General features: G+C 43.7%; 1 protein-coding gene across 3 annotated transcripts in view; it reads right to left on the bottom strand.

Annotated features, from left to right (window-relative positions):
* The window catches only part of SEMA5A (semaphorin 5A), a 476129-nt gene that overhangs the window by 17426 nt on the left and 443395 nt on the right, over positions 1-15308 (bottom strand). For all 3 annotated transcript variants that reach the window (XM_047864782.1, XM_047864783.1, XM_047864784.1), the window contains exons 17-18: positions 4346-4571; positions 870-1088 (exon numbers count right to left, since the gene is read on the bottom strand). In XM_047864782.1, the coding sequence (XP_047720738.1) occupies positions 870-1088; positions 4346-4571 (445 nt within the window). The remainder of the gene's footprint in view (positions 1-869; positions 1089-4345; positions 4572-15308) is intronic.

Here is a 15308-nt window from a genome sequence, read left to right as displayed (position 1 = left end):
CTGGAGCGCTGACTAGGACAGACGGTGCACACAGCGTCCTGTCCTGGAGGAAGGAGGCTCTTCAGGCTCATTTATTAACCCTGTGATTTTCTGGGAGTTCGTCGAATGAGACGTCAGGTCTCAGGACACAGACAACACAGCTTCTGTCAGCCTCCAGGGGAGAAGAGTGTGTGTTTAGAGGACTGAACTCAGCACAGAGTGGAGGCCTGCTGACTGACTGATTTGGCTGGTTTGGCTGGCACCTGGTGGGTCATTCTCGATACCTGTCATTCTGGAAGAGGAGCCTGTGGTATGGGGGGGAGGGCGGTCCTGGGACGGCTGGGCCTATCAGTTTGGGAGGAGGTCAACCTCCAGCTTCAAGGACACAACACATCTCTCCAGGCGATGACGGCAGGGCCGACTTCTCCATCAGGCATGATGCCTAGGGCCCAGGATTTTTAATAGGGATTCACAAGAATGTTGTAGTTGCTTTTAAATCAGGAGACATAGGGGCGCCTGGGTGGCTCAGTTAAGCATCCAACTTTTGGTTTCGGCTCAGGTCATGATCTCATGGTCAGCTCTGCACTGACAGCTCGGGGCCTGCTTAGGATTCCCTCTTCCTCTCTCTCTGCCCCTCCCACACTCATTCTTTCTCTCCCTCTCTCAAAACAAATAAACATTTAAAAATATCAGGAGAAATAAATGAATATAATCCAGCCTAGGTTATATGTGTCTTTACACCAATGCAGTTAGAAAATGTAGTCCGTGAGTCTTACATACATATAATCTCAAGCCTAAGGCTGGGGAAGCTAAACGAGCCTCCCTAAATTAGAAGGTCTTCTAAGGCCCTTGATTTTTCAGAAGTTTTCCAGATTACTCAATCCACTCACCTGGGCAGGGCAGAATGTTGCATTCCTGGTATTCCAGGGAGGGGCCCAGGCAAGGCAAGCCCCCATACTTGGGCTCGGGGTTGTTGCAAACCCGCTTCCGGTTCCGGATGCCCCTGCTGCAGTCGCGGCTGCACTGTGACCACGACGTCCAGGCCGACCACGCCCCGTTGACGGTGTGGGCGGAGTATCTCCCGGCACGCAGGAAATCGCCAGAAAGGCCTGCCAAGGAAATGGCCCAAGTGTGATTCTATTAGAAGTCCTTAGAGGAAGCACAGTGCAAACCTTCACTCTGCCTCGGCTGCCTGCTTCGTTTCTAGAACTACACTCTCAACATCGGTTGAATACTTCTGATGCTTCAAAAACCAAACGACTGTTGGCGAATGATCATCTCCAATCGCTGAAGCTTCTTTCTCTGCGGTTGCTATTGCATAGGATGCAGCTGAGAACTAGATTTGTAAATGTGGTAACTTCCTTATACAAGGAATAGGTCTTGGGTTTGTAGGTCACTTATTTTCCTGAGAAACTTCTTACAAAGAAAACACAACTTTCTCCCTTCCCTTGGGAATCCTGCAACAAAACCGGGCTGTCCAGGACCAGGCCATGCTCACCATTGGGGACATCCGTCTGGACAAACGGAAGCATGATTCAGACGTTTTTCTAAACCCGTTCCTCTATCCGTGAGCCTTCCCAAAGTGAATTAATGCTGGTGAAAGTCTCGGAAATAATTCAGAGTTAACTGCTTCGGAATCACAGGCCAGGGCGACAGGTGTCTGTTCAAGAACCAGGCAAGGGGTGGAGCTCCTGACCCGGAACTGAACACACCTGTGAATGAACTTGCCCAGTGGCACCCGCTCCCATGCAGTTCACAGCACACTTACCAGCAGGTGTGTTTCCCCAGGTACACATGTGGCGGTAAGACACAGCAGCGAGGAAATGTCTTGTTAAGAACAGGCTCTGCCTATGTACTGGGGTCTGGTCTGCTCTGAGCATTCTACACTTGGGAAGCCATTTAATTAGCCACAGTCAAAATTCCTGCTTGCTTTGGTGAAAATGGCTGCTCACTTACAATGTGACAAATATTCAGTAATTCTCTCAAACGCTGGTGATGTGATGCGGGTTTTAACAAAAAACTCTGAGGATGCCATGCAGTTCCCGGGAGGTGTGACAAGGCAAATATACTCACAGCCCTGTTGCTGAGCTCCTCTGTTGTTAAAAACTCTGGCTCAGAAACCTAGGAAGGATGCTCTTTTGAGAAAATGGATTAGAAATGTCTTTCTGTAATGAACCGGTACTCTGTGCTTAATCAATACAGAAACAACTATGCACAGGCAAACCTCATTTTGGGCAATCAGAGGCAAAGAAGCCCGATTCTGTATTTTCAAGGTGTCCATACCAAAACGTGTGGATGGTCATTAGAACCAGAAGCCCCTAAGACACAAGGCAGAGGAAGTACATTTTAAGGCTTGCTCAAGATATACTTTTGGAGGAAATATGGGATATTTTTTATAAATGTGTATCAAACTTGTTCTTAGTTTATATTACTATCATTGAAAACAAATATCAGCTATGGTTTTATATGCATCTGAGAATGAAAGGGTTAAAAAATGTATGTTCAGAGAAGACAATGACATTCCTGTAGGGACACACTGCTATTCACTGTCTCTGTTTTACTTAGATGACATAAGAAATAAGAAAATTCACTGCCTGCTCTGAAATGAGAAAATAAGTGGATGACTCAGAGACAGCGTTGCCAGATTTTGCAAATAAAATAGAAGAACCCCTGTTAAATCCAAGTTTCAGATGAATTTGGATATTCAAATTTTAGCAATATTTTAGGGTAAGTATGTCCCAAGTATTGCATGGGTCATACTTATCCAGAAAAGATTCATGGGGCATACTCACATTTTTAAAAATTCTGAAAAATATCTGAAATTCATCTTTAACTGGGGATTTTGTATTTTATGTCACAATGCTAACATGACATCACAGGATGATCCCTTGTGGAATGCAGATCTTTCAAATGGGTCCTCAGTTTTCTCTTGATATTCTATCATATATCTTTTCTTCTTACAGCAGGGTTTTACAGAATTAATAAGAGTGAATATCATTTTGCTTGATTTTCTACATGTATGGGTGTTTGCTTTCTGTAAATTGTAGACTTATTCACACAACATTTTTCACTAAAGCAGACTTTTTTTTTCAAGAAACAATGAACAGGCTTATATTTAGTTGGTGAACTACAGTGAGCAGGATGGTTTGAGGTCAGGAAATAGTTAATGTCAGAACATACAATTAGGTGTGGCTCTCGATGGCAACTGCCAAGCCTCCAGTCATGAAGGTTGGCAGATCCAAGATGCCCCTGCTGTTCAGAGGCTCCCGGAGGAGACAGGGACATTTGTGGCCAGCGTGCCACCAGTGGTCCTCACGTGGAGCCACTCCAGAGCCATTTCCCTCTGGCAATGAAGGAGGACGTTTATCACACCCCCATGAATTTATCCCATCCATGTCAGTCCAACATGGCGGCTGCCTCCGTGGTTCATCAAGGCCATCCACCCTGGGTCTAAGGATCCTTCTCTAAAAGTGTCACTGACGGTGACTATGCTTTCTATGTCACATTCATGTTGGGAGAATGAGGTGGAATCATAAACACAAAAGTGCTGAGAAATGTTCCAGGTGCACGACATTACTATCACCGTCCTCATCACATCATGTTCTGAGAACCATCTGTGAACACCTATTTCCTTTCCAGAATTGGACAAATTTTGTGAAAGTAGATGGGAAAGACAGAAGTGATGAATAAGGAAGCGGAAATGAAGCTCTTTGGGAAGGCCAGGCTCACCCCCTTTCCTGCAGTGGAGACAGCTGAGCTCCAGGGGGAGCAAGTGAGTTGTCAGAGGAGAGTAGCCCGCTGGGCAGCGGGGCCAGGCGGAGGGTGCATCTTGTGGTCTTAGAGCTTTCCCTTCCGCTATTAATATGGTATTGAAGGGATTAAAAGGGCAGAGCAATTTCAGAGACTATTAAAGGATCCCCACAGGCTGAACTTTTTTGCAGAAAGATCCTTCTATAGACAGAAACACAGAGATGGTCTTTCTTTGTCTTTGTCCAGTTTGGGGATAATCACAGGAAAAGCTTATCTGCAGCTTACATTTTAGTGTCAGAAGATTCATGGAAGACGACTGAGCCTTCCTTGATATATTTGCTGATATTAAATAAATCCCCCCCCCCCAAACTCTTCTGGATGTATTAAGAAGCCAGTGTTATTTTGAGGGCTGAGTTCACAGGACCACCTCAGTATAGAACTCTTTCCCATCAGTTTGCTACAAAAGGCTTTTGTGCACTTGTGGGATCACTGTCGTAGATTGCTAAGGGGAAAATAATCAAAAGGAAAAGAGCCCCTTGCTCGCCTGTGGCCTGAGAGATGGGGTCGCACGCGGGTCTGTGCAAGTTGGGTCAGTCCTGGGGGGTTGGCTGCTCACCGTCTGTAGAGCAGCCGCTGGTTCCGTCACTAGAACAGTATCGCATCTCGATTCTCTGTCTTCCCACTTCCAGCAGATTTGGATCAGGCAGGCGGGCTTTGCATGTGTAGCGAAATCGCTGCTCATAGTGGCCCCCGTTGTCCGAGATGTTGACGGGCGTCCAGGGCGTCCAGGGTGTGGTCTTCTTCAGCTCGGGGCACGGGTTGATATTGCAAGGCTGGTACTCCTGGGAGAGAAAGGGTGCGGCAGGTGCTTATCGTAGGGCATAAACTGGGTCCAGGGCTTCCTTCCCTTACTGAGAGACAGGGCTCTCTAAAACGTCACATCCTGACACCCACCGGCTACTCTACAAAGTGGAAAACACATTTTTGTTAAATTTTTGTTAAATTGGACATTTAAGAGGATGATCAGTGTTCAGGTCAACCACAGAAGGAATCTGCACAGGGGCGCCTGGGTGGCTCAGTCGGTTAAGCGTCCCACTCTTGATCTCGGCTTAGGTCACAGTCTCAGATTGCCTAATGGAGCCCCACACCTGGCTCTGCGGTAACAGCACGGAGCCTTCTTGTATTCTCTCTCTCTCTCTGCTCCTCCTCTGCTCATGTTCTCTCTCTCTCTCTCTCAAAATAAATAAACTTTAAAACAAGAGAAGGAATCTGCACAGTTTATCTTGTGTCAACAAGGAGAATGAGACAGTAAGTGTAACCTTACGTGAATAAGAATGGTGATCCCATAAAAACCATCTTCCGTCTTTCACCTGATAAATAACCAAAACTGCTGACTATTCCAATGTTAAGCTTAGCTTTAAAAAAAAAAAAAAAAAGCTTGAAGTTCAAATGATGGAAGCACAACTTTTCGTTTTTGGACAACATAATGCTCAATGAGATTTAATGAGTATTTTAAGCTCTGGGATCACAGATTCTAAGCATAAGAGTAATGGAGTATTTATTTATCCAAATAAAATACACAATACGTAATAATAACTTGTTTGCAAAAATATGTTATTTATTTACTTACTTATTGAGACAGAGCACAAGTGGCGGAGGGGCAGAGACAGAGGGGGACAGAGGATCTCAAGCAGGCTCTGCAATGACAACACAGAGCCCTACGTGGGGCTCCAACTCATGAACTGTGAGATCATGACCTGGGAAAAAGTTGGACGCTTAACCGACTGAGCCACCCAGGCGCCCCTGTAATAACTTCCACTGTGTAAGTTTCACAGCGTTTCCCTCGTTGATACAGCCATGGTATTTCTGTTTCTCCTCCCTTCCCTCACTACCAGACATCTCCCTTGTAAGCACAGGCGGGGCGTCCCAGTCATTGAGTAGGGTACAAATGAAGGTCTGGCAAATGGGGCATGGGGTGGGGTGGTGGGGGGTGGAATTCAGGACTCCAATTATTAAAATTCTTGAAGATTTATTTGTCAAGAATTCTAAACAGAAGAAGCACCACATAGGAGGGGTACAGGGTTTGACCTTGGACACAATACTTACCACCTTAATGTTCTTCCATTTCATGATAAAGCAAGTTTCATTTAACAATACTTAATGCACCCAGTTATGACCATACTTTAAAAATCATTTTTATCAATGTTAAACATAGACATAAAATAAGTGTTAAATAGCCCTCGAAGCGTTCTTATGAAAAAGAGAACCACTCTACCTTTTCCCTGTATCTTTTTTTTTAATGTTTATTTTTTTTATTTAAAAAAAAATTTTTTTAATGTTTATTTATTTTGGGGACAGAGAGAGACAGAGCATGAATGGGGGAGGGGCAGAGAGAGAGGGAGACACAGAATCAGAAGCAGGCTCCAGGCTCTGAGCCATCAGCCCAGAGCCTGACGCGGGGCTCAAACTCACGGACCGTGAGATCGTGACCTGAGCTGAAGTCGGACGCTTAACCGACTGAGCCACCCAGGCGCCCCATGTTTGTTTATTTTTGAGAGAGAGAGTAGGGGTGGGGCAGAGAGAGAGGGAGACACAGAATCTGAAGCAGGCTCCGGGCTCCGAGATGTCAGCACTGAGCCTGACGCAGGGTTCAAACTCATGAACCGAGAGATCGTGACCTGAGCCGAAGTCGGACACTTAACCAACTGAGCCACCCAGGTGCCCCTCCCCCATACCTTTTAGTTGAATATTTGCATATTTATCCCACAGATCTGACAACTAGAATATTCCAGGATTAGGCATTATCCATTTACTGTGGGCTACTGAAAAAAGGCTCTGGCCCTTTACTCCCTACCCCACCCTTGGGCCTGGAACATCCCCGTCTCCTGTTACCTGAACACAGCTAGGCTGTAATTTTGGTTAGATCAAAATCCAGTGTCTTCACTTCCAACTAGGCGAATACCACCCACAACCGAGGGAGGTGGTACACTGACGGGTTGTTGCTTCTCATCCAGGTCCCTCACACACCAAGTGTGTTGGGGGCGGTTGTTTAGCTTCTAGGAATCCACCATTAATTCATCCCCCCTCCAATCAGGGATTCAGGCCCAGGAAGACCTGTCTTTGTTGCTTCAGGCTTTGAAAGAATACTCCTTTAATACGACATTAGAGAGTTTCCGACAGGAGAGAGACTGGCCACGTGTGTCCACAAGGCCAGCTCGCTCTGGAAGCCTATTAAAACACCTATTTCATCATGACTCGAATTGTTCTCACTGCTTTTCTTTACTCATAACCCATTTTTTAAAGAAGTTTAGAAGTGATACTCAGGAGTTCTTCGTGTCTGTGACATCATAGGCCTTCAGCAGAGAATCTGGAAAGTGCTTCTCTGATTTAATACCTTCTGGCCATCCCCCCTCCCCACCCCCCCAATGCTGGTCCTTCTCATCTCCACACCAACACACCGGAAGACAGATGACTTCATTTCCCTTTGTTTATAGCATGTTTTTATTTTTTATTTTTTTATTTTTTTATTTAAAAAAAAAATTTTTTTTTCAACGTTTATTTATTTTTGGGACAGAGAGAGACAGAGCATGAACGGGGGAGGGGCAGAGAGAGAGGGAGACACAGAATCGGAAACAGGCTCCAGGCTCTGAGCCATCAGCCCAGAGCCCGACGCGGGGCTCGAACTCACGGACCGCGAGATCGTGACCTGGCTGAAGTCGGACGCTTAACCGACTGCGCCACCCAGGCGCCCCTATAGCATGTTTTATTACGGTATTATTTGGATGCTGCTCCAAAATGAAAAAATAGCCCCAACAAATGCCATCAACCCAGTCATGTGAGAGACTAGACGGGACATGCGTGAGCCCTCTCGTTTTCTCTCAAAATGGAGGCCATAGGAGAGGAGTACAATAAACCCTTGTCTGGGGTCTTCCAGGCTGACAGTGTGACAGCACTGCCATCCCCAAATTGAAAATGCCACACGCCACCGTCGTCCCCTTCATCACTCTGTGCCAGCCTGGCTGGGCAAGTGTCCGGGGCTTCTTGCTGAAACGGACTCAGCACATATGTAGTTTATGGACCCCTGCTTAAAAAAAATGCAAGTCTTTAAGCCTTAGTAAGTTCGACGTCACCTATAAAACAGTAAGATCCCGGGGCGCCTGGGTGGCTCAGTCGGTTAAGCGGCCGACTTCGGCCCAGGTCATGATCTCGCGGTCCATGAGTTTGAGCCCCACGTCGGGCTCTGTGCTAACAGCTCAGAGCCTGGAGCCTGCTTCGGATTCTGTGTCTCCCTCTCTCTGACCCTCCCCCGTTCATGCTTTGTCTCTCTCTGTCTCAAAAATAAATAAATGCTAAAAAAAAAAAAAAAAAAAAGTAAAATCCCACATCTTAATAAACAAATATACAGGACGCTCCCAATAACTCTTAGCTTCTGTACACTAGATATTTCACATTTCCTATGGAGGTGAAGTTTCCTTTTTGAAAGATGTGACTAGCAAATATATTCAAAAGCTGGGCCAAGTAGCTGAGCTGGTCTCTGTGCGCTGGTGGCATATTGAGCGGGGCAGGGGGTCACGTGCCCCAGGGGTGGCCCCAGCTCCAGAATAAAGATCAATTCGAGCTTCTTGGACCTGATCTCTGATAACCAAGTTTGTTCTTCTGTTCATTGTCTCTTCATCGTACATAGTCTACCATGAGACTCAGAACTTCTCTTTCCACCTGCTTTTTGAGGTTTGATTATGATGCACTCATTTAACATACAGAATGATGACGTGCCAAGAAACAGTATGAACAATCAGTTTTATATCGATGGCCAAAATTATAAAGTGATTGGATTCAAGGGGTAGTAGTTCTATGGTTCAGCTGAATATGCACACTATGATTGGCCGAGGAACCCCGACAGTAACTACCCGACCCTGAACGGGATGTGAACAGCCTTACATTTGATGCTAAAAATAGAAATTGTCTTCCAAGACGTTTCAGGGAGCTAATGACTATCACTTGCCACATAGGATCCTTGATATTCTGGTGGAAATCATCAGGTAAGAATGGTTACTAAAATCAATCCCGCTTCTGGGTATACATCCGAAGAAACTGAAATCAGGGTCTTAGAGTGATGTCTACACTCCCATGTTTATTGCAGCATTACTCAAAGTAGCCAAGATATGGAGACAAACTAAGTGTGCAGCACAGATGGATGGATATGTAAGATGTGGTATGCTGGGTGAAGAGAATATGTAATATACAATACAATGGATAATACACAATATATACTATAACATATACTATTATTCAGACATAAAATGGAAGGGACTGTCCCCATATAGCCAGGCTTTTATGCTTCATGTTAGATTATTTGGGTCTTATGAGGCTCTCAAGGCTTATGGCCAGTGATAAAAGTTATCACTGGATAGACTTCATTCTAGAACATTCTATGGCCTTCATTAAGAACAAAGGAGGAACACAATTACTAGGTTGTCAGCCATCCTATATTTAAATCTAATTCTTCTATAGCCATACACAGGCAGTGTCATGATACTCCAGGCAACATGTGAAGGAACATAGATCCGAAGCTTGAAGGTCTTCCCCACGTTCGCCCATGACAAACCTTTCATGTGTATGTCACAAGGTGGTCATGAGGGTCAACTGAAACCATTACGCAAACGCCCTGTAAACCATGGGAAGCTATACGAATGTAAGATATTGTTATTACTCTATGGGGAAGCCAAAGTCTAACATGGATATTCTGTCCCATTTCACTTTTCTTGACTCCAAGCCACTGAGAAAGTCCTCAAGCAAAGAACTGATCCAAAACCTGAGTGTTGCTTTCTCTTTATCTCACCAAATGGTTTGGCCCAATATTACCACTTAGAATGGAGATCTCTTATTTGGTCCCTGAAAACTCCCTGCAATAAGGCTAAAGAAAGAGTAAATGATATTTTCTGTACAAAGAGAAGAAAGAGCAAAGGGGAATATTCAGAGGGGACTCTCTCTTGCCACGGTTTAGCTTAGGCCCTCAGAAAATATTTGTTGGTGTAGCTCCTTCAATTCCACTACCGTCGGCTAGTGTTCACTGTGATACCATAAACTTTAAGGGCGGTAATGTCAGCAAAGCCTCATCGAATAACAGCAAGTATGTTTGGGGAGAAAGTTGCTCTACCCAGCACCTAGCTTTTGGCACTTCTGAGAGAAGAAGCCAGAGAGAGCAAGCTGGACCGCAGAACAAGCTGGACCACAGAAGCAAATGGTCGGTCGTGACTGAATCGATATTCTGAAGCCTCGTGGAGAAGGAAAGAGTGCATAAGAGCCTTGTTTGGAGTCAAAACTCCTGTGCAACAATGATCTTCTGAAAACAAAATCCACCATTTTCTTTTTTTCTTTTTAATGTTTATTTATTTTTGAGACAGAGAGAGACAGAGCATGAATGGGGGAGAGTTAGAGAGAGAGGGAGACACAGAATCCAAAGCAGGCTCCAGGCTCTGAACTGTCGGCACAGAGCCCGACGCAGGGTTTGAACTCATGGACTGTGAGATCACGACCTGAGCTGAAGTCAGACGCTTAACCGACTGAGCCACCCAGGGGCCCCAAAATCCACCATTTTCAACAACTTGGATGGACCTTGAGGACATTATACTAAGTGAAGTGAGTTGTACAGAGAAAGACAAATTCTGCATGATATCACTTCTATGTTGAATCTAAAAAGTACAGACTCAGGATGCCTGGGTGACTCAGACAGTTAAGTGTCTGACTCTTGATTTCAGCTCAGGTCAGGATCTCACAGTTCCGTGGGTTGGAGCCCCACATCAGGCTCTGCACTGACCCTGCAGAGTCTGCTTGGGATTCTCTCTCTCTCTCTCTCTCTCTCTCTCTCTCTGCCCCTCCCCTGTTCATGCTCTCTCTGTCTCTCTCAAAATAAATACATTATTTTTAAAAATTATTAAAAAAATACAAAAATACAAAAGAGCAACATGGATATTGTGGTGATTGGAGAGATGGGTAAAATGGGGAGCTACGAAAGGGTGGCGACTTCCGGTTACGAGGTTAACAAGTCTGGGGATCTAATGGATAACATGGCGATTATAGCCACTCACATTGTATCACATAACTGAAGTGGCTAAGGAAGTAGATCTTAGGGGAGCCTGGGTGGCGCAGTCGGTTAAGCGTCCGACTTTAGCCAGGTCACGATCTCGCGGTCCGGGAGTTTGAGCCCCGCGTCGGGCTCTGGGCTGACGGCTCGGAGCCTGGAGCCTGTTTCCGGTTCTGTGTCTCCCTCTCTCTCTGCCCCTCCCCCGTTCATGCTCTGTCTCTCTCTGTCCCAAAAATAAATAAAAAACGTTGAAAAAAAATTTAAAAAAAGAAAGTAGATCTTAGATGTTCTCACCTCAAGACAGAAGTGGTAGCTATGTGATGGGGTGGAGGCGGTAGTTTAATAGTATTATTTTTCAATAATAAACGTATCACATCAACATGAGGTGCCCGTTAAACTTATACAAAGGTATGTTAGTTACTTCCGGAAAAAAAAAATAAAGCTGGAAAAACATAAAAATCAATAAAGGAAACGGTTGATGCAAGGAAAAAACGTAAATACATGGTCAAGCACAACTAAGAAAAATAAATCGAGAATGCTTACTAAAGCAATATTACACAATTCTCTAGATATGTTCCCCCACGTACTCTCTATCCCAGTCAACACTGAAAGAACCATTCACTTAATGTCTAGGAGGCACCTACGGAAATGGACCCTCCCACCTGAATCGGCTTTTTGGTCATTCAGGCCACCGTCACCTCAGCCTTGGTTCAAAGAATCAAAGCATGAATGTCATGGAAGTTTGTCTATTTCTATGCCTGCTTCCACCAACACATGGGAAGTTTGTCGTGTTTACTTTATATTACCGATCTTACTTATTTATTTATTTTTTGGTGAGTGGATACATCATATTGATCAATTCACAAATAAGTCCATTCTGAGGGACTCTGCATAAGTTTGGGGAACACCTTTCGGTGGTTAAGAGGGGCTCTGTGTATTGCTGTTCATTTTTCCTTTGAAAAACACTACAATATCTGTATTCCATAGGTTGAAGGCAAAATAAATGGTGACAATTCAAGCAAAATTTTGATAGCATATGCTCAGCCCAAAGTAAGAAAATTACCCTTAAAGTCATTTTATGAATAGCTGAAGATATGAACTAAATGTATTCTCATCTGGAATACGCACGGTTTTCGTATGCATTTATCAAGTTCTCTTCCAGCAACGAAGGGTGTCTTGCTGAGACAGAAAGCCATTCTGCACAAAACAAATAAGGAAGAAATGCAGTCTGGCCTGCAGAGGGCCAAAGCACTCAAGCTTGTGCACAGCAGGAGGTCTGGTGATCCCCGACCCCTGGGGCAAAGAGAACATAGATTGATGGGAAGTCCTGGAAATGAGCTCTATGGGACCCAGTAAGGAAGAGAAGTAAAAACGAGATGATGGAGTCAAAAGTCTGTGGCCACAGGATGACTTCTGCTTCTAACCAAGATGGAGTAACAGAAGTGGGATTAACCTTCTCACCAAAAAATAACTGAAAAATGTATGAAACAACAGTGCTTAAAACACTGGACACCAGGTAGTGAAGGACAGTGATGGCCAAGTGATGGGAAACATGAGGGAAGCCCCCCTACTGGCCCAGCCTACAACCTTGATGAGGTCTCCAGGCCGTGGTGGAGGAAGGAGAAGCCCAGGCACACAGATGAGGGATTGAGGAGACAAAGCTGAGAGCTAGAGGAAGCCAAAAGGCTGGGGTTCTCAGAAGGAGAGAGATGCACAATGAGAACTCCAGTATTATGCAGAGATCCCACCTCAAGTACTCAGGTGGGTACAAATCAGTGAACGCATGCGAGGAAACCACACGGGTGGGGAAAGACCCACCTGCAAGGATCAAAGGGAACAGAGTACATCACTCACACAGGGCCAGACATAGTGTTCGCTCCTCGGAGCAAGAGTGGACAACCTTACGATTCCCTGGGCATCTGTTAGAGTAGCAAGCAGGGTCTTGCCTCCACAGTGGGAAAAATCACCCCAAACTCTGTTCTGATCTCAACAAACGAAGCCAAGAAAAAGCCAAATGATCATATTGGTTTCAAGTAACTTGATCATGTCCTAGAGGAGAGCATAATTTCAGGAACACAGAAGTGTCCCATACACAACGTGGAAAAAAAAAATCACAATGCCTTGCACCTAATTTATAATGATCAGATACACAAGGAAGCTGCTGAAAAACACAAGCTATTATGAGGCGAAAGATCGGTCAATGGACATTGGCACAGAAATGACACAGATGACAGAATTTGTAGTCAAGAACATTAAAACAGTTATGATAACTGTATTTCATGTGTTCAAGAAGCTAGAAGTAAGACTGAACATGTGAAGCAGAGACACAGAATATAAAAAGAAGAAATAAACTCAACTACACACACCATTTCCAGGAACATGAAAAGGAGGGATCACATCTCAAGTCATTCTCAGGTTGACTTTAATCTGATATCAGAACCAGACAGACATTACAAGAAATGAGAACTACATGTGAATATGTCACATGAACTTAGATGCAAAAATTCTTGATGATATTTTAATAAAAAAACCTCTAAACTGCATAAAAAGGTTATTTCTCAGGATTAAGTGGTAATGATGTCAGGCATGCAAGGTTGCATTAACATTTGACATGTGATCACTATAATTCACCATTTATTAACAGTCTAGAAAGTAAACCTATAAGATCATGTCAAAAGACGCAAATATATCACTTAATAAGATCCAACATTCATGCCATATAGGAACTCTCCAACAACTATGAAAATAAATAAATTTCCCACATCTGATAAAGGACATGTATTAAAAATATACAAAAGTGACATCTTACTTAATGGTTAAAGCCTGCATGCTTTCTTACTAAGATCAGAAACAAGGCAAGGGTATTTGCCCCTACCACTTCTAGTCAATTTTATACTGACAATTCTACTTTGTACAGCTAGGAAACAAAAAGAATTACACTTCATCTATAACGGAAAAAAAGAAGTAACTTTCTCTTTGTCCACAAACATTGTGACTGTGTATGTAAAAAATACTGCAGAACCTACCATGAAGCTAGAAGTAACATTAATTTATCAAGGCTTCAGAATACAGGATCAATAGAAAACATTAACTTCATTCCTATGTACTAGCAGTGGGCAATTAGAAATTAAAAGAACGCCATTTACAGGTGCACTGGGTGGTTCAGTTGGTTAAACGTCAGACTTCGACTCAGGTCATGATCTTACAGTTCGTGGGTTCCAGCCCCACGTCAGACTCTGTGATGACAGCTCAGAGCCTGGAACCTGCTTCAGAATCTGTGTCTCCTTTTCTCTCTGCTCCTCCCCCACTCACTCTCTCTCTCTCTCTCTCTCAAAAATAAACATTAAAGAAATTTTAAAAAAAGAATGCCATTTACAGTAGCATCAAAAACATGAAACACTTAGAATACAGCTCACAAATTATGTCCATGACTTGTACACTAAAGGAAACCAAATCCCCTAAGTGATGTACCAAATGAATGCAATCTTAATGACAATTCTAGAAGACTTTTGGGGTGGGGGGAGGTAAAAATTGACAAGCTGGTTCTAAAATTCATACAGAAATAAAAAGTATCTAGAACACTGAAAACACTTTGGGAAGGAAGAACAAAGCTGGAGGACTTCAACTTGACTTGAAGCCTCATAGAACTACAATAATCAACATGCCATGATGTAAGGATCAAGATAGAACGCTAAGCAAAGGAATTCGGCACTGGAAAGTCCAGAAATAGACTTGCATGTGTATAAATTATTCAGTTTTGATAAGGGAGCAAAAGCAATTAAACCTCCATATGTGAAAAGAAGACCTTTAACCAATAACTTGCTCTCCCTTTGATAATAAACTCCAATGGCTCATAGACCAATCATCTAAGACCATAAAACTTCTACAAGAAAACCTAGAAGAATCCCTCTGTGGGCTTCGGTTAAGCAAAGATTTCCTAGCTACAATGCCAAAAACACCACTCCTGTAATAAAAAAAATGACAATTTGAATCATTCAAAATCAAGAACTTCTGTTCTGGAAGAGAAACCATGAAGAGAAAGAGACGCCGAGCCACACACCGAGAGAGAATATTTGCAAATCAAATCAAAGATTCATACCCATTACATATTTAAAAAATGAAAATTCAACATTAAAAAAAAGTTAATATAAAAATTGCCAAGTGATAGAAATAGACATTTCACAAGATTAGATAGATAGATGACCAAAAGAGCATATATAAAGATGCTCGACACCATTTGTTGGAAAAAAGGAAAATTAAAACCATAAGGAAACCACCACACCCCATTAGAATGGCTAAATTAATCACAAACCCCAAACCTGACATCAACGCTGGTGAGCTCACAGAGCACCAGGACCCCCTCTCTTACCCCGCTGCTAGAAATGTAAAATGGCACCATCCCTTTGAAATCATCTGACGCCTTCCTAAAAAATTAAACATACACTTACCATGTGGCCTTGCCATCTTCTTCCCAGACATTTACCCAAGAGAAAAG

The sequence above is a fragment of the Prionailurus viverrinus genome, chromosome A1 (genome assembly GCF_022837055.1).
Source record: "Prionailurus viverrinus isolate Anna chromosome A1, UM_Priviv_1.0, whole genome shotgun sequence".
Classification (NCBI taxonomy): domain Eukaryota; kingdom Metazoa; phylum Chordata; class Mammalia; order Carnivora; family Felidae; genus Prionailurus; species Prionailurus viverrinus.
Note: the sequence above shows the minus strand (reverse complement) of the source record. Positions and strands in the feature narration are given on the sequence as shown.